The sequence below is a fragment of the Physeter macrocephalus genome, chromosome 16, assembly GCF_002837175.3.
Source record: "Physeter macrocephalus isolate SW-GA chromosome 16, ASM283717v5, whole genome shotgun sequence".
NCBI classification, from domain to species: domain Eukaryota; kingdom Metazoa; phylum Chordata; class Mammalia; order Artiodactyla; family Physeteridae; genus Physeter; species Physeter macrocephalus.
In genome coordinates this window covers 103529888-103554782 of record NC_041229.1, presented here as the reverse complement: position 1 = coordinate 103554782, position 24895 = coordinate 103529888, and the positions used below count along the sequence as shown (strand labels likewise).

At 38.8% G+C, this 24895-nt stretch overlaps 2 protein-coding genes across 5 annotated transcripts in view; one reads left to right on the top strand and one right to left on the bottom strand.

The window, feature by feature from the left end:
- KDM2A (lysine demethylase 2A) overlaps window positions 1–24895 on the bottom strand; it is a 106794-nt gene that overhangs the window by 52723 nt on the left and 29176 nt on the right. The window lies entirely within an intron of this gene.
- Window positions 10492–12103, top strand: LOC102996562 (ester hydrolase C11orf54 homolog). The gene is given in 2 exon segments (XM_055078725.1): window positions 10492–10715; window positions 10717–12103. Coding segments are annotated over 2 exon segments (945 nt in total). The 5' UTR covers window positions 10492–10553; the 3' UTR covers window positions 11500–12103.

Genomic DNA, 24895 nt, shown 5'->3' with positions numbered 1-24895 from the left:
GACCTCTACCTCACACCTTATACAAAAAAACTAACTTAAAATGGATCAGACTTAAATGTAAACGTTAAGACTATGCAATTCTTAGAAGAAATTGTGGTGTAAATATTCATGACTGTAGATTAGGCAACAAAAATTATTCATCTCATAAGGGTCTAATATCTAGGATATATAAAAACTCTTACAACTTAAAAATGAAAAGACAAAATATAAAATTAAAGTAGGTAAAGGTTTGAAAGAGTATTTTTCAAAGATATATAACTGGCCAATAAGCACATGAAACATCATTAGTCTTTAGCTCATCAGTCATTAAGGAAATGCAAATCAAAACCACGAGATACTACTTCACAACCACTAGGTAATAAGTGCTGGTGAGGATGTGAAAAAAGCAAAACCCTCATACACAGTGGGAATGTAGAACAGAACAACTCTTTTGGAAAACAGTCTGGCAGTTCCTCAAATTGGTTAGAGTTACCATATGACCCAGAAATTCCATTCCTAGGTATTTACCCAAGAGAATGAAAACACGCCACACAAAAACATGTACACCAACATTCACAGCAACATTATTCATTATAACCAGAGTAGATGGACACCCCGAGGGTCCATCAGCTGACAAACGGCTAATAAAATATAGTACATATCCATACAATGGAAGACAGTTGAGCAAAAAAAGGGAGTGAAGTACTGATAAATGCTACAAACACAGATGAACTTTGAAAAACACACTAAGTGGAAAAAAGCCAATCACAAAGGACTACATATTTTATGATTACCTTTATCTGAAATGTACAGAATAGGCAAATCTATAAAGACAGAAAACACATTAGTGGTTGCCAGGGGCTGGAAGGAAGAGAGATGGGGAACAACTGCTAATGTGTATTGGGTTTCTCTGGGGTAATGAAAATGTTCTAGAATTAGATACTGGTAATGTTTTCACAACTTTGTGGATTTACGAAAAACTACTGAATTGCACACCTTAAAAGGGTGAATTGCCTAGCATATGAATTCTATCTCAATACAAAATAATGATGGGCAATCTGTAAAAGAATAAAGGTAATACAACGTACATGTTTAAGTAAAGCAATGTATTTTTACGATATAAGAATAAAGTTTGATGTAGACCAATAGAAGACACATTGCCTGATATCATTTTTCTGAGAAAGCAAAATATTTTTCTAAACAATTTCCACAGACATTTCAGTTGATTTATATGAAAGGACACACAGATAAGTGACTAAAAAAAGTTATTAAGAGCTCCCCTGGTGGCGCAGTGGTTGAGAGTCCGCCTGCCGATGCAGGGGATGCGGGTTTGTGCCCCGGCCCGGGACGATCCCACATGCCGCGGAGCCGCTGGGCCTGTGGGCCATGGCCGCCGGGCCTGCGCGTCCGGAGCCTGTGCTCCGCAACGGGAGAGGCCACAGCAGAGAGAGGCCCGCATACCGCCAAAACAAACAAAAAAAATTATTAAGTATTTAATGAACTACTACCATGATGTGCCAAAAATGCAGAAGCAGTTTGTTAGTTCTGAGAATTTCCACTCCATCTACTGATATAATTCACCACATTAACAGATTAAAGGAGAAAAATTACATGATCAGCTAGATATGAGCTGTCCAAAATGTTAGCTAGCTACATGTGACTATGAGACTTAAATTAATTAAAATTAAATACATTTTCAACAAATGATGCAGGGAAAACTGGGTATCTGCACGCAGGAGAATGAAGCTGGACCCTAACTGACAACATACAGTACAAAAATTAACTCAAAATAGATCAAAGACGTAAACATTAACTGCTAAAACTATAATAAAACTCTTAGAAGAAAACATGGGAAAATCTTCACAGCATTGGCTTTAACGAGGATTTCTTAAACGACATCAAAAGCAAAAGCAGGGGGCTTCCCTGGTGGTGCAGTGGTTGCGAGTCCGCCTGCCGATGCAGGAGACACGGGTTCGTGCCCCGGTCCGGGAAGGTCCCACATGCCGCGGAGCGGATGGGCCCGTGAGCCATGGCCGCTGAGCCTGTGTGTCCACCTGCCGATGCAGGGGACACGGGTTCGTGCCCCGATCCGGGAGGATCCCACATGCCGTGGAGCGGCTGGGCCCGTGAGCCATGGCCGCTGAGCCTGCACGTCTGGAGCCTGTGCTCCGCAACGGGAGGGGCCACGACAGTGAGAGGTCCGCGTACCGCAAAAAAAAAAAAAAAAGCCAAAAAACCAGACAAAATGGACTTCATCAAAATTTTAAAAATTTGGGGACTTCCCTGGTGATCCAGCTTTTATGACTCCGCGCTCCCAATGCAGGGGGCCCACGTTTGATCCCTGGTTAGGGAACTAGATCCTGCATGCTGCAACTAAAGATCCTGCATGCGGCAAAGAAGATCCCGCGTGCACAACTAAGACCCAGCACAGCCAAATAAATAAATAAATATTCTTTTAAAAAAAAAAAATCTGTGCAAAGGACACTAATGACAGAGTGAAAAGAAACCATAGGGAGAAAATATTTGCAAATCATATATCTGATATGGGATTAGTATCTAGAATATATAAAGAACTCTTACAACTCAACAACAAAATAAACCCACTTCAAAAATGGGCAAAGGACTTAAACAGAAATTTCTCCAAAGAAGATACACAAATGGCCAATATGCACTTGAAAAGATGTCTAACATCACTAGAAATCAAACCCACAATGAGATACCACTTCACATCCATTAAGATTCCTATCATCAAAAAAAACACAAAATAACAAGTGGTAGCCAAGAAGTAGGGAAATTGGAACCCTTATGCATTGCTGTTTGCAGCCTGTATAAAAAAAAAGTCTAGCAATTCCTCAAAAAAGTAAACACAGAATTGCCATATGATCCAATAATTCCACTTCTAGGTATATACCCTAAAGAACTGAAAGCAGGGACTCAGACACCTTGACGCCAACGTTCATAATTGCATTATCCACAATGGTCAAAAAAAAAAAAAAAAAGGTGGAAATAGTCCCAAATTTCCATTGACAGATAAACAAAATGTGGTGTTTATATATACAGTGAAATATTATTCAGCTATAAAATGAAATGGAGGTCTGATACATGCAGCAACATGGATAAACCTGGAAGACATCATGCTAAGTGAAACAGGTCAGACATAAAAAGATAAAATATTGTATGATTCCACTTGTAAAGTACCTAGAGTAGACAAATTCATAGAGAAAGTAGATTAGAGGTTACCAGGGGCTGGGTGGAGGAGGAATGGGAAGTTACTGCTTTATGATTACAGAATTTCTATTTGGGGTAATGAAAAAAAGTTTTGGAAACAGTAATGATGGTAGTACACTGAATTAATACACTTAAAAATGGTTAGAATGGCAAGTTTTGTTATAAATATTTTACAATTTCTAAAAATTAGTAATGTAATATATCAAAAATCTCCCTTTGAGAATCACTGTACAGGAACTTCCCTGGTGGTGCACTGGTTGAGAATTCGCCTGCCAATGCAGGCGACACGGGTTCTATCCCTGGTCCGGGAAGATCCCACATGCTGCGGAGCAACTAAGCCCGTGCGCCCCAGCTACTGAGCCTGCGCTCTAGAGCCCACAAACCACAACTACTGAGCCTGTGTGCCACAACTACTGAAGCCTGCGCGCCTAGAGCCCATGCTCCACAACAAGAGAAGCCCCCGCTTTCCGCAACTAGAGAAAGCCCATGCACAGCAACGAAGAGCCAACGCAGCCAAAAAAAAAAAAAAAAAAAAAAAAAAAAATCACTGTACAATTCTATCATTTTATATCAAATAGTTTTTCTTGCTAAGATAATCAACCTGTGAGAATCAGTAAATATGACGGTATTATTTTACAAAGAAAAAGAAAGGTAAAACTGACCTAAGCTAACCTTCTTAGAAAACAGCAGAAAAACAAGAAAGCAAAAGTGTCTAAAGGGAGAACTTATCTAGTGTCAATTCTACTACTGCTACTTTGCTGTGTGATCTTAGGTACTTAAGTAAATCATTTAACCTCTCTAGATCCTAGTTTTCCCCCGGAGGTAAATAATTCAAGGTCCCTTTGTGTTCTAAAAGTCCTCAACAATCTGATTCCATCTAAGATACCAGCCTTGCTCCCTTTTACATTATACCATGTTGAAATTTTGCTACATACCGGTCCCCCAGGTCTGTCTGCCCTTATTCATAGACTATCTAAATTCCAGACCTAGCCCTCTCTGTCCTGACCAGGGACACTGAGAGAGACCAGTGGTGGGGTGGCAGGGTAGCCCTCCTAGGGACTTTCATATCGTCCTGCTGTCTGCCTACCCCCCATATTAAACAAACCTCCGTGTATCTCAATCAACCAGATGTTAGAGGCAGTTCTTTCTGGAGAGCTTAGGCAATTCCCATTCCCCTAGGGATACAAAGGAGTCAGAGAATGAAGAAATTGTATAAAGTATAAAAAGGCAGTTAGTTTTTTATTAATGACACCCACAAGGGCTACTGCTCTGAAGGTGAACTATGATGCCAGGGCAAAATTACAATAGTAATAGCAGTTAACATTTGAGTGCTTACCACATACCGAGTACTGTAATAAGCACTATGCATGTATTAACACATATAAGAATATTATCCTCTCTACTTTATAAAAATAAAAAAGGCAAATGTAGGATAGAAGTAACTTGCCCAAGTTACATAGTAATTGTTGCAGCTGAGATTGGAACCCAGGCACTTTGGTTTTAGAACCAATGGTCTAACCTAACCACCCTATACTACTGAAATCATTTTGGAATGAAACTTCAGCCAGACCACTAGCTTGAGACAGCTGGAAGTAACTGTCAAAGGAAGGAGACACCCAGACAGCTGAAATGACTCTGTTAGCGAGAGGAGGTAAAGTGGTGGGACCTACTGGCAATGAAGGAGACTATCTATAAAGCAGAAAACCATGCTTGGTAGAAAGAAGATTAGCAAAAGATCTTCCCTAAGGTTGGAGGTTTCTGATATTTGCTAAGGAATACTACATTTCTAGCTATGCCACTATTTATTTAACATTCCACCATTCCTGACTTCTAATTCTAGCTTTTACTTGACAAATTATCTCACTGGACATTCAGCTATTCTGGCTGAAATAAAAATATTGCTATTCCTAACCAGAGACCATTTTATTTTATATCAGACTGCTTTGAACTTAGTACATTTATTGTGTATGGTATTAAAATTTGTTCTCATTCTCTGTATTTCTAGTCAGTGACATTTATTACACACCTTCTGTAAAGATGAAATTGCCAACATTTTTTTTTTTTTACCAAGATTCATTTCTATGTCTCCTATTTTCTCTAAGATTCTGATCTAAGAGAGATCTACCCCACTACCTGATAGAAAAGTTTTAAATTACATAGCCTCTTTGCTGGTGATGGTATAAGAAGCCAAGTAATAACTCGATTTTCATGTCCACATCATGATACTGCTTTAAAAAAAAAGTTTGAGGGCATCTTTTTATAAATTTATAAAGCTATGTGGATTAAATCTGAATCTTTCCAACATATACCAAATCCCCTATTTGATAAGTGCTTAATAAGCTCTTATACATCTTTAAAGAAAGAAGCTGAGGTTTTCAACTAGCCTCTATCACAAAAGTATGAACATATACATATCCTAAAAATCAACTGAACTTTAAAGTGCTGTTCTCATTTTCCTTCTTTCCATATTTTTGAAACCCATCATTACTGTAAGATCACACACTGGGACAGGTACATATGTACATGGATCGTTGCCTACCACCTTCCTATGTGTGTATGTGTGGTTTGTGCTATAAAAATTATTTGAGGGGGCTTCCCTGGCGGTCCAATGGTTAAGACTTCGCCTCCCAATGCAGGGGGTGGGGGTTCGATCCCTGGGCAGGGAGCTAAGATCCTACATGCCTCGTGGCCAGAAAACCAAAACATAAAAAAAAACAGAACAAATCAATAAAGACTTTAAAAATGGTCCACATCAAAAAAAAAATCTTAAAAAAAAAATGAGAAAAATAAGTTCTTAAAAAAAAAATTATTTGAACACTTACTCATTCATAAAACAGGACACTGAACATGGAGTAACAGCCAGATGCTCTGCATACAAAGATAAAGGGCACAGTCCTAGTCCTGAAGGAGACTGATGGCCAGTAGGGGGAGACAGATATATAAATAAATTACAGTATTACAATTCAATGTGATATGTATTGTATTAAGATAGGTAGATACAAATGTTATTAAAGTCCAAGAGGAAGAAGTAACAGAATGGTTGGTGAAGGCTCCACATAAGAGAAGAAATGTCTGCTCATTCATAATAACTTTACTGAACACCTACTAAGTGCCAAGGACTATAGATAAAGACTCTATATTGCTCCTCTATAGCTGTGATCTCTTCAAAATTTTTGGGTTTCCCCCTCACCCTACTGGATTACTCAGGACGTCCTTATTAATTGAGAGGGTGTGGATAACATTTTTCAAAAATAAAAGCTTATAATCTTTGTTTAGAAAATGTGATTATTTCATTACACCTCATGAGGGATTTTAATGGGAACACCCTAAGGCAGTACAAAAACAGTAGGAACCACTGCCTTACAGAGACTGAATCTTGGGCCCAAGTTTTTACCTTTTGATTTAACACTTACTGGCCTTAAAATAAGAGGCCTGACCACAAAGATAAAGGAAGGCACATGCTTAGTTTTAACACGACTGCTTTAATGTATTACAAAGAATGAGTACTGATCAACTGACACGGCTGAAAAGCTTGCATTTCTTTTGTTGACAGTTCAGCCTTCAAATATTTTCTGGGCTAACTGAAGATCACCTTCTGCAGAGATCAACAGTACACAGAACACCTTCTATATATGAAAAACGTTAGCAGATCACAGTAATTCCAACAAGGCAGAGTAATCCATAAATAGAATTTGGCAAAAAGCTTATTCACACCTAAGTCTCTTTGATTTAAAAAAAAAAAAGATAGCTGAGAAGGCACAATGCTCCAAAGAAGAGAAATACATAACACAAACTGAACTTTTCCCCTAAAAGTTCCCTCAGAACTAATGTCAAATACCTACTATATACAGAATGATCCTAAAATTCTCAGTCAGGATACAGTTACTCAACCACAAACATGTCCTCCAAAAAACCAACTGGCTGAGAAATGAGTTAAAGTGCTGGATCTCTTCCACCAACATTCCCTGCTTTTCTGCATACTATGTGGTATAATCAACTGTTCAGTGTGCTTGCTGCACAAGTAACCATGATATCGCCACAATTCCGTAAAGAAAAAAACTGTGGCTACAAGTAGCAAAATCATTCTCTGAAATTCAGGATGAAGACAGGCATCTCAACACCGTCTTTAAGAGAAATAATCTGAGTTTAGATATTATAGAAAAAGCACATTTTTATTCCCCTAAAGATTTTACTAGAATATACATACATTCTTCTTCTTGGATACTGGCAAAAGTAGTACTCGGCAATATTACACTATCAACATGCAAATGTTCAATCCGTTTATCCTCCCAAAATAGCCTAGTCAAGCCATCAGAGAAACTGGAAATAAGTAACAACATTTGTCAATGTCCAAGTCATGCTGGGGGTTTTACTTCTTTTTTAAATTTATTTATTTATTTTTGGCCGCGCTGGGTCTTCGTTGCTGCCCGTGGGCTTTCTGTAGTTGCAGCGAGCAGTGGCTACTCTTCGTTGTGGTGCGCGGGCTTCTCATTGCGGTGGCTTCTCGTTTTGGAGCACAGGCTCTAGGCGTGCGGGCTTCAGTAGTTGCAGCAAGTGGGCTCAGTAGTTGTGGTGCACAGGCTTAGTTGCTCCGCGGCATGTGCGATCTTCCCGGACCAGGGATCGAACCCGTGTCCACTGCACTGGCAAGCAGATTCTTAACCACTGCGCCACCAGGGAAGTCCCAAGGGGGATTTATTTCTTAAATAACGGGGAAATAAAGATGTGTAATTCCCCACTCTACCTTCTATCCCGCTTTCAAATCTTCACCTCCTTTTAGTAACCACAGAATGATTTTTAAACTCAGCACTCTTACTATAGGACACTCAAAAATTAATCTACTCATTGCCAACCCCCCACCCCAAAATTAATCTGAATTAAGTGAAATCATTACCCAAAAGGAATATAAAATGTTTGCTTTTTCTAACTGTTCACCTCCTAGAGCAGAAAAGGGAATTTTGGAAGGCCTAATCACTAGGAAATAATCTTCAAATGACCTGCACACAACCAAAATGGATAATACCCCCCACCAAAAATGGAAACAATAATGAACTCAGAAATATTCAGTTTCTCCCTCAACTCAACAAATTTCTTAACTTTATTTTCATTAGCCAATGAACATCCATTGAGATTCAAATACTCCCTAAACACTCATGTTTACTGCCTGGTTTGTTTCTATAGCAACAGACACCCAGAATCCAGAAACAAAGATAATGCCTAGTTTTTTCACCATCTTCTGTAACTGATGCAACTGTAAGTCATTAGTATGATACGTGGCACAAGCCATGCCATTTCATTTCCTAGAAGGTAAAGACTAGTGTATTTGTTAGGCAAAACAATTTGTAGAAAAAGCAAAAGCCCCTAGAAGTTTACCTTAAATCTAATGGGGAAGTAAGAGTGTGACCTTTCTGCCAGTCACTGAGAAAGGTACTGCAAACCTAAAAGGACAGCTTGTTCTGGAAAACACTAACTCTAGACATTTACTCAGTAAATGATATGAACCATTAAATGTGTCCCACATGCTGCTTCTCCTAAATTTTAGGTGAGTTTGGGGAGACAGCAAGCAGTCACTTGAAGCCAGATGATATTACATAAATGTACCTATCTCCAGCCTTGCTATATTCCTCTGATCAGGATGCTTTTCTCTATGGCCCTCCTCTCTGGAGCTATGATTAATGTTTTGATTCACAGACAAAGGTCAATCTCTTCACCAACACATGACCTCTTTCAAACTGTCAAACTTGAGATTTAGAGGAGTCATGAAATTTCACGTTTAGGAATAGAAGCTCTGGAAGGAACTGGCAAAAGATGAAGAGCTGGTATTTTAAACTGTCCCCCACAAACACATATACTCCTCCCCTTTCCCACCACCATGATTATATTATAATCCTGGCAAGACCTTTTTCCTTCTCATCTTTCAGTCACTCATTTGTGCCAACTAAGTAAGGAAGGTTAAAGCACAGAAAACTATGTCTTCACTTCTGAATTTACCTAGAAATGTTAGTATAAGAGTGGTAAACTAACCCATAGCATTGAGAAGCCCAAGAGCAAAAGGAATACTTAGATAAAGCAGTTATACTCAAGCTATGAGAGAAACCAATAATGCAAGTTAATGACCACATATTTGCTAACTTCTCCAGACATCTAAAACATTACTAATCACCTTCAACCAAGTGAACAATCTCAGAAAATTCACCTTCAGATATGACCCTATTTATTACTTATTATTTTTAGCAAAACTACATAATGAGAACAAAGGAACTGGAGTCAGAGTGGGTGTGGGCCTGGTCTAGGTACCGGTACTTTGAGCTTCAAATTCCCGAAGCTTCCATTTTGTGTGAAAATGTCAAGAATTTCACTTAATGCACAGGATCGTGGTGAGGTTTAAATGAGAACATATGCACAAGTACTCTGCAAACTGTAAAGCGTCCCATACATAAAAAGAGGCTGAATGTAGTAGTGGCAGAGTCTAGGGTTCAAATAATGGTTCTGCCTCTCATTGTACATGAGCTACTTTAATAATTAAAATAGAAGCCATGACACAGGACTGTATGAGGATTAAGTGAGATAAAAGATGTGAAGTAGCCAGAACATGTCCAAAAAATATTAGCAATTATGGTTTTGAACAGGAATCAACACTGGACTGGGAAACAAACTATCTTTCCCAAAAAGAGCGGTTTATGCGGCTAGAGACAAGTCATACCTCACATGCCTTTTCTCAAACAGCATTAAACATCAGATAAGATTTTTTTCTCCCTTATCATCCCAAGTGGCAAAGCTTCTAATAAGTTTCCTAAGTCTATCCCTTTCAGGAGCTCTTTTATGGTTTCACCATCTCTATCTCCTTACATCAAATATCTAATCCTAGGGATGAAATTTCAGGAAATGCAGCAACTGTACCCTCTCCATCCCCACACTGTCAGCAATTTAATATGAAGTGGTCATTTCTGGAAGGTGTTATTTGGGAGAAGCCTAAAAGCCTAAGTGGTAGAGCTGGCTCTACTGTTGTTGATTTCTGGGTAGCAGGAACTTAAAGGAATGGTCATATGTGAACAGGGGAAGTGCAAAGCCAGAAGACAGAGGAGCTAAATGCTTATAAAAGAACAAGTTTTTGGACATTAAGACAGACAGAAGGCTGAAGACAGACTAAAGGAGAAAAGAGAACTGACCAACAAAACCAGAAGGTTTAGAACACCGTTCAATTCTTGACATAAAAATAAATTTCACACCTGCCTGCCTGTGTTGCTCTAAAATCTCAGAAAGTGCTATAGAAGTAATCATGTAGGGAGTTGACTGAGGCAAGATCGGGTTTCGGGCGTAGGCTTCCCTCACCAATTAGAAAGAAGATGTCTTGCGCTGAGTATTCTTTTCATGTGCCAAGTCTAGAGGAGCTTGTTGGACTTCTGCAGAAGGGGCTAACGGATAACTTTGCTGATGTCCAGGTCTCTGTAGTTGATTGCCCTAATTTGACCAAGGAGCCATTTACCTTTCCCGTAAAAGGTATCTGTGGGGAAAACTAGAATTGCAGAAGTAGGAGGTGTGCCTTACTTATTGCCTCTTATAAATAAAAAAAAAGTTTATGATCTAAATAAAATCGCAAAAGAAATCCAGCTTCCTGGAGCTTTTGTTCTTGGAGCAGGAGCAGGCCCATTTCAGACTCTTGGATTTAATTCTGAGTTTATGCCAGTTGTTCAAACAGAAAGTGAACACAAACCTCCTGTGAATGGAAGTTACTTTGCTCATGTTAACTCTGCAGATGGAGGGTGCCTACTTGAGAAATACAGTGAGAAATATCATGATTTTGGGTTTGCATTACTGGCTAATCTTTTTGCCAGTGAAGGCCAACCTGGAAAGGTCATTGAGGTGAAAGCCAAAAGAACTGGAAAACTTAACTTTGTGACTTGTATGAGACAGACTCTTGAAAAACATTATGGAGATAAGCCTGTAGGAATGGCAGGTACTTTCGTGATGCAGAAGCGAAAAGTGAAGACTCATATCATGCTGGCAGAATTTTCTTCCTGCCCATTGAACTCTGATGAAGACGTGAATAAATGGTTACGTTTTTATGAGATGAAGGCTCCTTTGGTTTGTCTGCCAGTTTTTATCTCCAGAGACCCAGGGTTTGATTTGCGGTTGGAGCACACTCATTGTTTTAGTAATCATGGAGAAGGTGGACACTACCGTTATGACACCACCCCAGATATAGTGGAATATCTTGGATACTTCTTACCTGCAGAGTTTCTCTATCGCATTGATCAACCAACAGAGACCCATTCATTTGGGCGAGATTAAATCGACTGATACTCGTTTGACTGATTAACTCATTAATTGATACTAATATAAAGCCTAATAGAAATGATCTCACTACTTAATAAGCCCTATTTTTTTTTGGCCTTTGAAATGAAAGGTATGTTGACACTGTGCTCTCTATTACTTCACAGATCTATCTGAAAGGGATTATTGGGAACAAAGACACATGATGGAGATGTTCTTCATTCTTTTTATTCTAAAAATCAGTCTTATGTTTATAATTAAATATAAACAGGATTAAGAATCAAGTGATGATCCCTACTAGCTAATGGCAATAATTTACATTTGTATATTCAGTTTTTCAAGTTAGTCTTACAACTGCTAAGTGGATGTTTCTGGGTATTAGAAAAATCAGTGCTGGAAATGTTGATAGTTGTTAAATCTTTCTACTGAATTTTTAAACTCCATTTTCGAAGTCAAAGTACACTTTTTCCATGGAATAAGTGGTCAGAGGGAGCAACTTTACTCCTTTTGGTGATGTTGATACTCCGAAGTTTGCAATTTGCCTTTAACAAATATTAGCAACCAGACGGTTAGCCATGATTCCTCCTTTGTTTGGACTGTCAGTTGGAAGCAGTTTCTGCCTTGCTGGTTATTTGCAAGAAGAGAAGTGAAAAGAAACAGCATCAAAATACAACCTCGAAGTGAGTATACTTTAATTTATAAATGAGGCTATTGCTAAATATGACTACTATCCTTCATGAAATATAAAATTATACCTTTACCAATTGTAATGATTGAAATTTTCCTCAGTGTTCTTCTATAATAATCATGAGCCAAAAACAACTCTCTAATCTTGTAATGCCAACACTGATTTAGGAGCTTTTTAGTACTAAGCATATAATAAATTGTCAAGAAATATTTTTTGTCTTTGGATGTTAACTATAACATGTCCTGTGAGTATAAATTCCTAAATATTATTTTTTAATAAACAAAAGTTTGTACCAAAAGAAATGAATAAAAATTTTACATTCATAAAAAAAAAGAAGTAATCATGTACATTTACAGAAAACAAGAATTAAATCATCTCTTGCTATGATTCTCTTGTATTGTTGGGATGTAATGAAAGAAAACCCTGGTGAAAAGTTTACAATTATGTTAGAATTTTATACTGCCAAGAGAAAGGGGAATAACCAAATAAACTGAAATGATTTAATAAATTGTAATTCATCCTTCACTATACTTGTTAGGAAGCTTGTTTAGTAGTGGAAGGAAGTTCCTGAGAGAGACAGAGTAAGAATCAGAACAGGGACCTAAAAAGCTCTTTTCCCACCAACAACCTCATAGAGATTCTAAGCTTCTGTGTCCCACAGCCTTTGTACTAGGACTTACAGGACTTACACATCCTGAGTACTTACTATAGGCTGAGTTCTGTCCAAGACAGAACAGAAATAAATAGAAGAGAGCGGCTATTTTCAAGAAGCTCATAATTTGTTTGGAAAACAGAACCCACTTAATTAAGAAAAGACTAGAGGCATAGGCAAGAGCAGAATGAGAACGAGAACTTAAGAGCAGGTTTAAGACAATCCAATTTCACACAGGTGCGTGTTGCTATGAAATGCTACAGCTAAATATCAATGTGACTAGATGTTACTACATTTTCTATCATAATAATAGCTAACATATGAATGCTTCCTTGTGCTAAGCATTTTCGAGCCCATTTTTCTAGCTCATTTATAATCCTCACAACAACCCTATGAAGACAGTAAAATGCCAATTTTAGTGATGAAGAAAGAATCAAAAAGGTTGGGTAACAAGCCAGGATTACTCAACATGTAGCTAAGCTGGGACTCAAATACAGCCAACTATTATTTTAAAAAAGCCTATATTCTAAGTCAAACTCAGAGAAGCAGAAAGTAAAATGGTGGTTGCTAGGGACTGGGGGAAGGAAGAAACAGGGAGTTGCTGTTCAGTGTGTATAAAGTTTCAGTTATGCAAGATGATCTGTTGCACAACACTGTGCTTATAATTAACAATATTGCACATATAAAAACCTGTTGAGAGGGCTTCCCTGGTGGCGCAGTGGTTAAGAATCTGCCTGCCAATGCAGGGGACACGGGTTCAAGCCCTGGTCCGGGAAGATCTCACATGCCGCGGAGCAACTAAGCCCATGTGCCACAACCACTGAAGCCCATTTGCTTAGAGCCCATGCTCTGCAACAAGAGAAACCACCGCAATGGGAAGCCCGCGCACCACAAGGAAGAGTAGTCCCCGCTCGCCGCAACTAGAAAAGCCCGCGCGGCAGCAACGAAGACCCAACGCAGCCATAAATAAAATAAATAAATAAATAAATAACAATAAAAAATAAAAACTTGTTGAGTACAGATCTCAGGTTTTATATATATATTTCTTAACCACACAAAAAAAGTGTGACTCCCCTTCTGCAAAAAAAAACACAGACAAAAAATAAAATGAAACAAAAAAAACAAGCCTACATTCTTACCCCTATGCCAGAAGTTCTCGAACTTTTTGGTTTCAGGAATCCCTTACACTCTTAAAAATTACTGAGGACCCCAAATAGCTTTTGTATATGTGGGTTACATAGGTCAATATTTAGTGATTACAAATTAAAATGTAAGAATTTTCTAAATATATAATTGCAAAACAAGACAATGTCTTGTATTTCCATAAAGGCTCAAGGAAAACTTCAGGATTTCACTGGGCCACATGACGTTACAGAGATTACAGCAGGTAGAATCAAAAAGTAGCTAGTAAGAGCACAATATGAGTACTGAAAACTGAGTTAATCTCTGAAAAAACACATTTAAATCCTACTACTTTACAAAATTTTAGACAACACAAGAATACACAAATACACTATTAACCCTGAGAGTGATGTCATCACACATCACGTAAGCTCTGGAAAACTCCACTGTATTTCTGGAAAATCTCTACTTATTAGTGAATGAGACAGAAAAAGGCAAATAACACCTTAGTATTACTGTGAAAACAGTTCTGACTGCACAGATCCCTATACATAAAAGAATCCTGAGTATTTATCATACTGTGGGAACCACTGTTCCACACCAATCTTCTTTAAATCATGGGTCATAAAAATCAATGTAGGTCAGACATGCATTTTTAAAATGAAATAATAGAATAGAATGAAATGGAGAGTGTAAGAAAACACAGTATGGCTAAGTACCATTTCCTGAAACTGCTATTAAAATTATGTACACCCATGTGTGTGAGTGTACCAGGTCCTAACAGAAAATGTATTTCCTGGACGTCCCTGGTGGCGCAGTCGTTAAGAATCCACCTAGTGAAGCAGGGGACATGGGTTCGAGCCCTGGTCCGGGAAGTTCCCACATGCCGCGGAGCAAGGAAACCTGTGCGCCACAACTACTGAGCCTGCGCTCTAGAGCCCACAGGACACAACTACTGAGCCCGTATGTCACAACTACTGAAACCCATGCGCCTTGAGCCCGTGCTCAACAAGAGAAGCCACCGCAACGAGAAGCCCGTGCACCACAACAAAGAGTGACCCCTGCTCACCGCGACTAGAGAAAGCCCGCATGCAGCAACAAAGACCCAACGCAGCCAAAAATAAAATAAATAAAACTTTTAAAAAAGAAAATGTATTTCCTACTACAGCTCAGTCAAAAACTGAAAAACACTGTACAACATACTAATTTCCCTATACTACTGCCAAAGCAGAGGCTATACACACATAACCTACAATCTGTATACTAAAAACTGAGAATTTGTGATAAGCTAGATATTCTCCAACATGAAGGCAAATAAAGGTTTCAGGTGGATACAATTTCTATACGTTGAATAAAGTCACAGGTCACCTCACCACGCTATCACGCTGTTGCCACAGCCACCACTAAAGCTTTCCTACTACCTTTGCTTCCACAGTCAGTTCAGGTAAATAGGAAGGCAAGAGTTATCCAAGCTCCATCAGCCACAAATAAAGGTGCTCTTCCCTTCCCTCTAAACAGAGCTCTTGCTCTTAATCACAGGTTGACTTCCTAAATGACGGGCCTGCCTTCACAGCAAACTGGTCAACAATCACTATGCTGCTGGCATTATGGTTACTGCTCTCATCCTGAATCTATAGGATTTCCTGGGTCAAAACAGCAGCATTCAGACAATGGTTCAAGTTGTAGATCTCTCTCTGTATCCTGGCAAAGGCAGGCCTGCATCTGGCGAATTGCAACAAATGGAAACAGCAGACAGTGAAAGGCAGAGCCTGTCTGCACCAACAGCTGAAGCTCCACCCACAGCCTGGGCACAATCCAGGACACCCAGAGATCTCAACAATGGTCTCCCTGAGAGGCTACAAAGGCAACTCTACTGGAGGCAGTGAATGAAACGTAACATCACTGCCTCTTCCTCTCCACCAGAACTGAACTGCAAAATTTCATCTCAGAAACAGTTTCTCTCTCAATTAGTCCAGATAGACTAACAAAAGCCTGATGAAAATTATCAGAGAAAAGGCAGTGAGGCAGGGCTGAGTTCAGTGATGCATCATAATGGCATATACTTTTAAAAAATTGTAGTAACATACACATAATGCAAGATTTATCATTTTAACCTTTTTTTTTTTTTTTTTTGCAGTGCGCGGGCCTCTCACTGTTGTGGCCTCTCCCGTTGTGGAGCACAGGCTCCGGACGCACAGGCTCAGCAGCCATGGCTCACGGGCCCAGCCGCTCCGTGGCACGTGAGATCTTCCCGGACCGGGGCACGAACCTGTGTCCCCTGCATCAACAGGCGGACTCTCAACCACTGCGCCACCAGGGAAGCCCCATTTTAACCATTTAAAAATGTACAGTTCAGTGGCATTAAGTACATTCACGTTATTATGCAACCAACACCACTATCCTTCTCCAGCCAGTTTTACATCATCCCATACTGCAACTCTACACTTACTGGCATATACTTTTTCAATGATCTTATTTTTCTGATATCAGCCTACCCTAAGTTCCAAGTGCACCCCGTCCAAGAATAGACCCAATACCACTACTGTCTTCAAACTTGGAGGGGAAATGGCAAATTCTGTGAGAGCAGAAATCTTTTTACTCTGCCTCCCAAGAATCTAGCACATGCCTGACAAATATAGATTCAAATATTCATCTGTTACATGGCCAAAGTTATCCCTAGAGTACTTACTAATTGCAAAGGGAAAAATATACCTTTACAATGGAAAGATCTGCTGGCTACCACCTTAACCAGTCCTTAACCATCACTACCAGTGGGACAACCTAGCACTGTGCACCTTCTGACTTGATACAATTTGAAGTGCTCAATCATCCAGGAAGCATCCTTGCCAAAATGTTTAACATGAATCTAATCCTCTAGACTCAAGTTCTAGTTGATAAGGAATACAGTTTAGGAAAACAAATTAAAGTATACAATGAGGAAAGAGACAAATCCAGAATGCAGGGCTTTTTAAAAGACAATGTCACTCACATGAGTACAGTCAACAGATCTCTGACAAAGGACCAAGGGCAATTCAACGTTTTCCTGTGGAACAGACAGTCTTTTCAACAATTGGGGCTAAAACAACTAGATAGTCAATGTACAAAAAAAAATACAATCACTGACCTTATACCTTTCACAAAAATAAACTCAAAATGGATCACAGACCTAAATGTAAAACACAAAACTATAAACCTTCTAAAAGATAATATGAAAACACCGAGGTGACCTTGGGTTTGGCAATGAGTTTTTAGATACAGTACCAAAAGCAAAAGCCATGAAATAAATATTTGTTATGTTGGGCTGCATTAAAATCAAAAACCTCTGCTCTGTGAAAGACACTCTTTTAAGAGAATGAAAAGAGAAATCACAGACTGGGAAATAACATCCAAAAAAGAGTTGAAGACTTATGTCCACACAGAAAAACCTGCACACAAACATTTACAGCAGTTTTACTCAGAACTGTCAAAACCTGGAAGCAACTAAGATGTCCTTCAACAGGTGAGTGGATAAACTAATTATGGTATAGCCATACAATGGAGTATTATTCAGCAATAAAAAGAACTATCAAGACACAGAGACATGGCGGAACCTTAAATGCTTATTACTAAGTGAGAGAAGCCAGTCTGAAAAGGCTGCAATACTGTATTTGGATTCCAACTACATGACATTCTAGAAAAGGCAAAACTATGGAGATAATAAAAACATCAGTAGCTGCTGGTGTGAGAGGGAGGAGGAGAGATGACTAAGTGGAGCATAGTAGATTTTCAGGGCAGTGAAAACCATTCTGTATGATACCGTAATGGCGGACACATGACATTATGCATTTGTCAAAACCCACAGAACTATAAACACAAAGGGTGAACCCTAATATAAACTATGGACTTTGGGTGATAATGTTGTGTCAGTGTAGATTCATCAATTGTAACAAATGTAACACACTGACAGGGACTTGCCTGGTGGCGCAGTGGTTAAGAATCTGCCTGCCAATGCAGGGGACACAGGTTCGAGCCCTGGTCCGGGAAGATCCCACATGCCGCGGAGCAACTAAGCCTGAGCGCCGCAACTACTGAGCCCACGTGCCCTAGAGCCCGCGCACCACAACTACTGAGTCCATAGGCCTAGAGCCTGTGCTCTGCAACAAGAGAAGCCACTGCACTGAGAAGCCCACTCACCACAACTACTGAGCTCACACACCACAACTACTGAAGCCCGCGTGCTCTAGGGCCCAAGTGCCACAGCTACAGAGCTCGCATGCTGCAACTACTGAAGCCTGAGAGCCTAGAGCCCGTACTCCGCAACAAGAGAAGCCACCGCAATGAGAAGTCTATGCACCGCAACAAAGAGTAGCCCCTGCTCGCCGCAACTAGAGAAAGCCCCAGCAACGAAGACCCAATGCAGCCAAAAAGAACAAAAAAAAAACATGTTGAGTAGAAGCCTGATACTAACGGTCACATATTATATTACTCCGTCCATATGAAACATCCAGAATAGGTTAATCTACAGGAACAGACACTGAACTAGTACTTACCAGGAGCTGAAAGGAGGGGTTGATGGGGACACTGCTTAACAGTACGGGGTTTCCTTTTTGTATGTTTAAAATGTCTTAGAACTAGACAGAATGTACTGAATGTACTAAATGTCAATGCAGTGCATACTTTAAAATGTTTAATGGTTAATTTTATGTTATGAGAATTTACCTCAATTAAAAAAAGAAAAATGATATGGGAAAAAAATGTAAAAACTATTCTTACCTAGTGGGCTGTACAAAAACAGGTGGCTAGCCAGGCTTGACACAAGGGTTGTAGTATGTCAACCTCTATCCTAGATTAAAAGAGACTAAAGAGTCATAATTAAATACAAATCATAAACTTGGACTGAATCCAGAGTTTTTAAAAGTCAGAAAAAAGCTATTTAGGAAAATGTGAATATTAGATATCAGGGAACTATTGTTATTTTCTTAGGTTATGACAATAGATTTGTGATAAGGTCATACCCTTATTCTTAGGAAAGACATGCTGAAATATTTAGGGGTGATAAATATGTGTCATGATGTGCAAATTACTTTCAAGTAATTCAGCCTCAAAAAACTAAATATAGAATGGGCTTCCCTGTGGCCCAGTGGTTGAGAGTCCGCCTGCTGATGCAGGGGACACGGGTTTGTGTCCCGGTCCAGGAAGATCCCACATGCCGCAGAGCGGCTAGGCCCGTGAGCCATGGCCGCTGAGCCTGCGCGTCCGGAGCCTGTGCTCCGCAACGGGAGAGGCCACAACAACAGTGAGAGGTCCGTGTACCGCAAAAAAAAACCCCACCAAAACTATATAGAGAGACAACGTGGCAATTTTCAAAAAGCATTTGGGGACTCTAGGGGAAGAATATACAGATGTTCATTATGCTACTCTTTCAACTTTTCTGTATTAGAGCTTTTTCAAACTAAAAAAGTTTGGGAGCAACTTTATTTTGTGAAGGTAGAAAACTGGCTCTAGACAGCTGAATACAGAGGTTGACAACATATTAAGCCTAATGTCCCAAATTCCTTGGGAGTAAGGGCTTATGAGAACTGCACTGAGGAATATACCTGGTTCCAGGATCCTTTTCTGGGACAGAAAAGCATCGCTTTTCCAAGGACAGGCTTAATCAGGTAGGAAGATTGGTAGGACTCATTCCTTGTGGAAATGGGTATAAGATGCACCATAAGCATTGCAAGAGGAATTCCTGAAAAATAACACATGCACACATGCATGCACGTAACACACACACACACAAAATTTGGCACTGCAATCCTATATTCTCATTGACTTACAAAATTAAATTTCAAATGCTGTTTCCCCAGCCAAGGGAAAAAATATGACTATAAAAGTTAAATGATGGCTTAAATGTTCTTACTGAACTAAAATCACTCAATGTCTATGGAATGACCCACATGAAATTCTACAGCAAGTACTCATCCCTGGTGCAGGCTGTTCTAGACCAGTGGGATCCAACAGAAAGTAATGTGAGCCACGTATGTAATTATTTTCTAGTAGCCATATTTTTAAGGTGAAATTAATTTTAATAATATATTTTATTTAATCCAATAAATCATTTCATATGTAATCAATAATATCATTTCACTGTTATCATTATAAAAAACTACTGAGATCTTTATTTTTTCACATTAAGTCTTCAGGGTTCATTGTGTATTTTACACTCACATCTCAAATTACACTAGCCACATTTCATGTGCTCAATAGCCACATGTGGCTAGTGGCTTACTATGCTGAACAAAACAATCTAGCTCTTAGAAGAAGCGACAGAAGCAAAGCTTAGAAAGTGAGCTACCAAGAAAGGGATTTAATGTTATGTATATGAATCTCCAAAAGCAACAAATGCTGGAATTGTTCTATATTTACATATGATAATCAGCCAAACAACCATTTACCAAGGTTTTATTTACAAACTAAACTCAATCCCTGCTCTGGTACCCTCCACGATATCCTCTAAGCAAAGCGGGTTATCACATCTCTATGTGGGCAAGGGAGGATTTACTCCACATCCTCCACACACATACCGGGTGGGCCTGGGAGTTCTGTCCTTTGGCTTTCATTACTAGGTTCAGTCTGAAGACTAGGATGAAAAAAGAAAAAGGTGCTAATGGTTAGAATTAGCACCATTTTACCTTGGCATTTGTCTTTGTCTACTAACCCCTTCCCCCATTGTTTTATCCAACTGACCTCCAATTCCCCAGAGAAGAGACATCATGCCAAATCCATATTCTCCAACTCTTAGATTCCTGCTGCCAAAGTAACTGTGGCCTCTTCCTCCTGACATTCCCTTTCTTAAAAAGAAAATTCTGCCAGGAAGTGGCTTTAGGAGAGCAACTAACATCACTTCAGGATCAATCTCCTTCCATAAGTGGGCTGGAATCCACTTCCCAATGTTTATCTATTTCAAAAATACCATAGGTAACAAAAAAATAATTTAAATATACTTAGGATCAATGACATACAAATAGTAGTTTCAATTACTCTTCTCTACTATCCTCCCTCAAATGTCTCCCTTGCCCCACAAAGATGAGAGCAAATTTTTCACATTTTTGAAAAAAGGAAACATCATTTCTTACTTGTCAGACTAACAAACAGTATCTTTGACCCCCAACTGTAGAACTTCAGGTAAACTGAGAGACAGTGAATTTCTTAAGTTCTGATCTTTCATTCGTCTTTTAGCAAATGTGTATTTTTGAGCTAAATGACTGAAACTGTATGTATTTCTTCCAGCTTCTTCCCTTTCAATAAACCTTTCCAGGGTTATAAGAATTCTAGGACTTCCCTGGTGGCGCAGTGGTTAAGAATCCGCCTGCCAATGCAGAGGACATGGGTTTGAGCCCTGGTCCAGGAAAATCCCACATGCCGTGGAGCAACTAAGCCCATGCGCCACAACTACCGAAGCCCATATGCCTAGAGCCCATCCTCCACAACAAGAGAAGCTACCGCAACGAGAAGCCCGTGCACTGCAACGAAGAGTAGCCCCCGCTCCCCGCAACTAGAGAAAGCCCGTGTGCAGCAACAAAGACCCAACGCAGCCAAAAATAAAATTAAATAAATAAATTTTAAAAAGGAAAAAAAAAAGTTAGACTTGAAATATGTAGACTTAGCTGGTTATATAACTTAAGTTCTGAAAATTATAACAGACACCATTTTCAAAGTTCATTGTTTGCAGTCTATATTCATTATCCCATTAAATCCTCAAACAACTCTAAAAAGGTAAGTATCATTATTACCCCCAATTTAGAAATGGGTAAATTGAGACTCAGAGAGGTTAAGAAGTGCCCTGTTTAAGGTCACACAAATGTCAGGGCCTAGAAGGCACCCCAAAACCACACTAAAGCAAATCCACAGGGAATCTGACAGATTAGTTATAGCCTTGCTAAGGGAATATTCAGTTAATTCAGGAGTAAAGAGAAAACACTTTTTAACTTTTGCTATTGTTAAAGAAAAAAATTTGCTTATTTATCTGCCAGACTCAGTAAAAGAAGCCATAAGACCACTTTGTGGTCTTTCTTGACTGGCTTACTAACTCCGCTGAACGTGGCTGCAGTGTCCTGAACCTATTGAAAGCTTGAGAGATTTAAGTAGAGCTGTAGTGACAAGCCATGTACCATCAGCCGCCACCCTCAGCTCTTTTGGTTAATTCTAAGCAAAGTACAGCAGATAAATTCAGCTGGATTGCACTTTAGGGTGTGGATTATTTGTTTCTGACAAAGGAAAAACCCTATGATTTGAGTTTTAACTACCAAAACCCCCATAATTTTCTTAAAGGACAGCAACAGTGACAAGTATTTGTACCAACTATAACTGATCTAGTAAAAATTAAGTTAATCAATCGATATGTGTGTATTCAGTCAATTTACATTACCACTAGAAGATCAACTAGAAGTCTTGCTACAAGAATCTCTAATGTAAGGGAAATATATACAGTGTCTCCGAAGCTCATGATTCTTGAAATTCTCTTTCCTTCTGACTTTAATCAAGTTTAGCTAGGTTCACTGACTCCTGAAATCCAGTGAAGGGCATCTCTTTTAACCTGACCTTTCCCAGGATGGAACAAGAGCTGTGGTTAAGCCTGGATGAAATATAAACAAGATTTATCTCAACTCTCATATGCCAAGTCTTCCATACAGCATTGTTTTTAAGTTGATTACATACTCTGGACTTATATGTCAGACACTTTCACAAATCTTGTTCTATTTCAAGTTCCGTATCTGGTTCAGGAAACTTTTACTGCCAATGCTACAAATTAACTTTAGTCCTGGGCCAGATTCTGAGGGAGTTTCAAACATATTAACCTAATTCCAAATGAAATTAAAAAGCTATGTACCTTTAAAAGCTTTTATAAAAACATTTTTATACTCAAGTTAAGAAATCAATAGATAAAACCCACTAAAATGAGGGGGGAAAGCATGGCATTATAGTTTATAACCAATATTCTTTTATAACCAATATTAAACTGAAGAGTTTTCTACAGAAAAAAAAAAAGAGAGAGAGAGAGAGAGAGAATAAAGGGTTATTTTCCATCCACCATTTCAATATTGCTCATTCTGTATTCAGTGGCTTCGGTTTATATTACACATGCTGTTTCAAGTTCCTTTCCTAATCTCTGTTCCCAGTTCTACCACCTTTCCTTACAAATGATGACCTCGTGACTTACTTTATAAAGAACATCAAAACTTTAAAACCTAGCAATTATAGTTTTTCTTCCCCACGATGTTGGGCCAACCCTTGCCTCTTTCATCCTACCCCCATTTATCAAGGTACCTTCTCACCCTCTCACTGGGTCTCAGTAAATTCACTCAAATTTCAAGACAACTAAGTTCTAAGATATGCCTTTTGTGCTTTACTTTCTAAAATTATTTCTCTGGCTCTCTGTCCTCACCAGTTTAAGATCCACCATTTCCAGAGAAGCCATTATTTAATTCTGATTCTTAAATACCTATCACCACAATCACCCAGCTCTATCTATTTATAACCATAAAATAACTCTTCTCTTTTCTTTGCCACTACATCAGTAGATCTTAAATTCTGTCTTCTCCTGAAAGTTTCTGCAATTGAGTGCTATGTTCTGATTACTGATTATTTAAAAAGAAAACTCAGAAAGGTTTAACAGGTCAAATGTGTGTGTGTGTTGTGCTGTGTTCTACTAGAAACCATTAGAATACAGAACAGTGCCTCTGACATACTTCAGAGTACACAGTTCAAAAATAATTTAGGAATTGCAAAGTTATCATAAAAGAATAAAAGCTCAACGCTGCCTTTGAACTTTTTCTCTTCTTTGGAGATCACCTATTATCTCCTACAGTGAAAAATACATTATTTGTTTAATTTTCTAAATTTTTGGTAATAAACTTTTAAAGATATCAATAAAAGTATACCTCAGCAAGGACAATAAACAGACGATTAGCAAAAAGTTGTTGGGAATCTCAAAGTAACATCCCACAAATTATTTTCTAATTACAAAGGAGAAAACACATTTTTAAAGGAAAGATATGACAGTCGCACCTGTAACAAAGTGATCAAACATAGCAACGCCAAAAATGAGACAACCTGAAAGTGTCTCCTGGTATGATGCAATAAATAAACACAGGCGGTGACCTATGTAGTATTTTTGCCAATGTGTTTAACCTGAAGCTAATTACCTAAAGCTCCATAAACTTGAAATATATCTAAAGTGCTCCTTTCTGATGTTTTAGTCTCAGTTTAGTCACGATCAAAGGGACTCTGGTGGAGCGCCAACAACCACCATGAAAAACGGGGTAGTAGAATGAGTGGGTTTTGGGCCAGGCAGACCTAAGTTTGAATCCGGGAACTGTTACTTACTAAGCCTACATAAGCCCTGAGCCTCAGTTTCCTCCTCTATAAAATGAGGTTATATAAAATACCACCAATTTCAGAGATTGTTACAAGGATTAAATGGCATATCTAATAATGTAAAATATCTAAAATACTGCCTGGCATATTAGAGCGATTCAGCAAATGTTGGTTGCCCTATCATACCATATATTGTTCTCTATAATATGTCATGATTAACAAAAAACTTTTATATACATACAGTGTCTCATCATCTGATGCTCCCTGTAAATAACAGCTACAAGTCACTAAAAGTGAATACAATGACATAAATCTTCCTGCAAGGAGTTACTAATCTTTTAACATTATAAAAATGGAAGAATTTGCACTCATTCACACATGCTCTTTTTACTGGTAGTACTTGTTTTCCACAATCCCACATGCCCAAATTTCAGTAGCCACACTTTAGTTAAATAACATCAGTCTCCCAACAACATAGTTCAAATTTCAGTTACCATGGTATATGAACCATAAGTAGCTGCATAAAGTACAAATTTTTTTAAACATCTTTATTGGAGTATAATTGCTTTACAATGGTGTGTTAGTTTCTGCTTTATAACAAAGTGAATCAG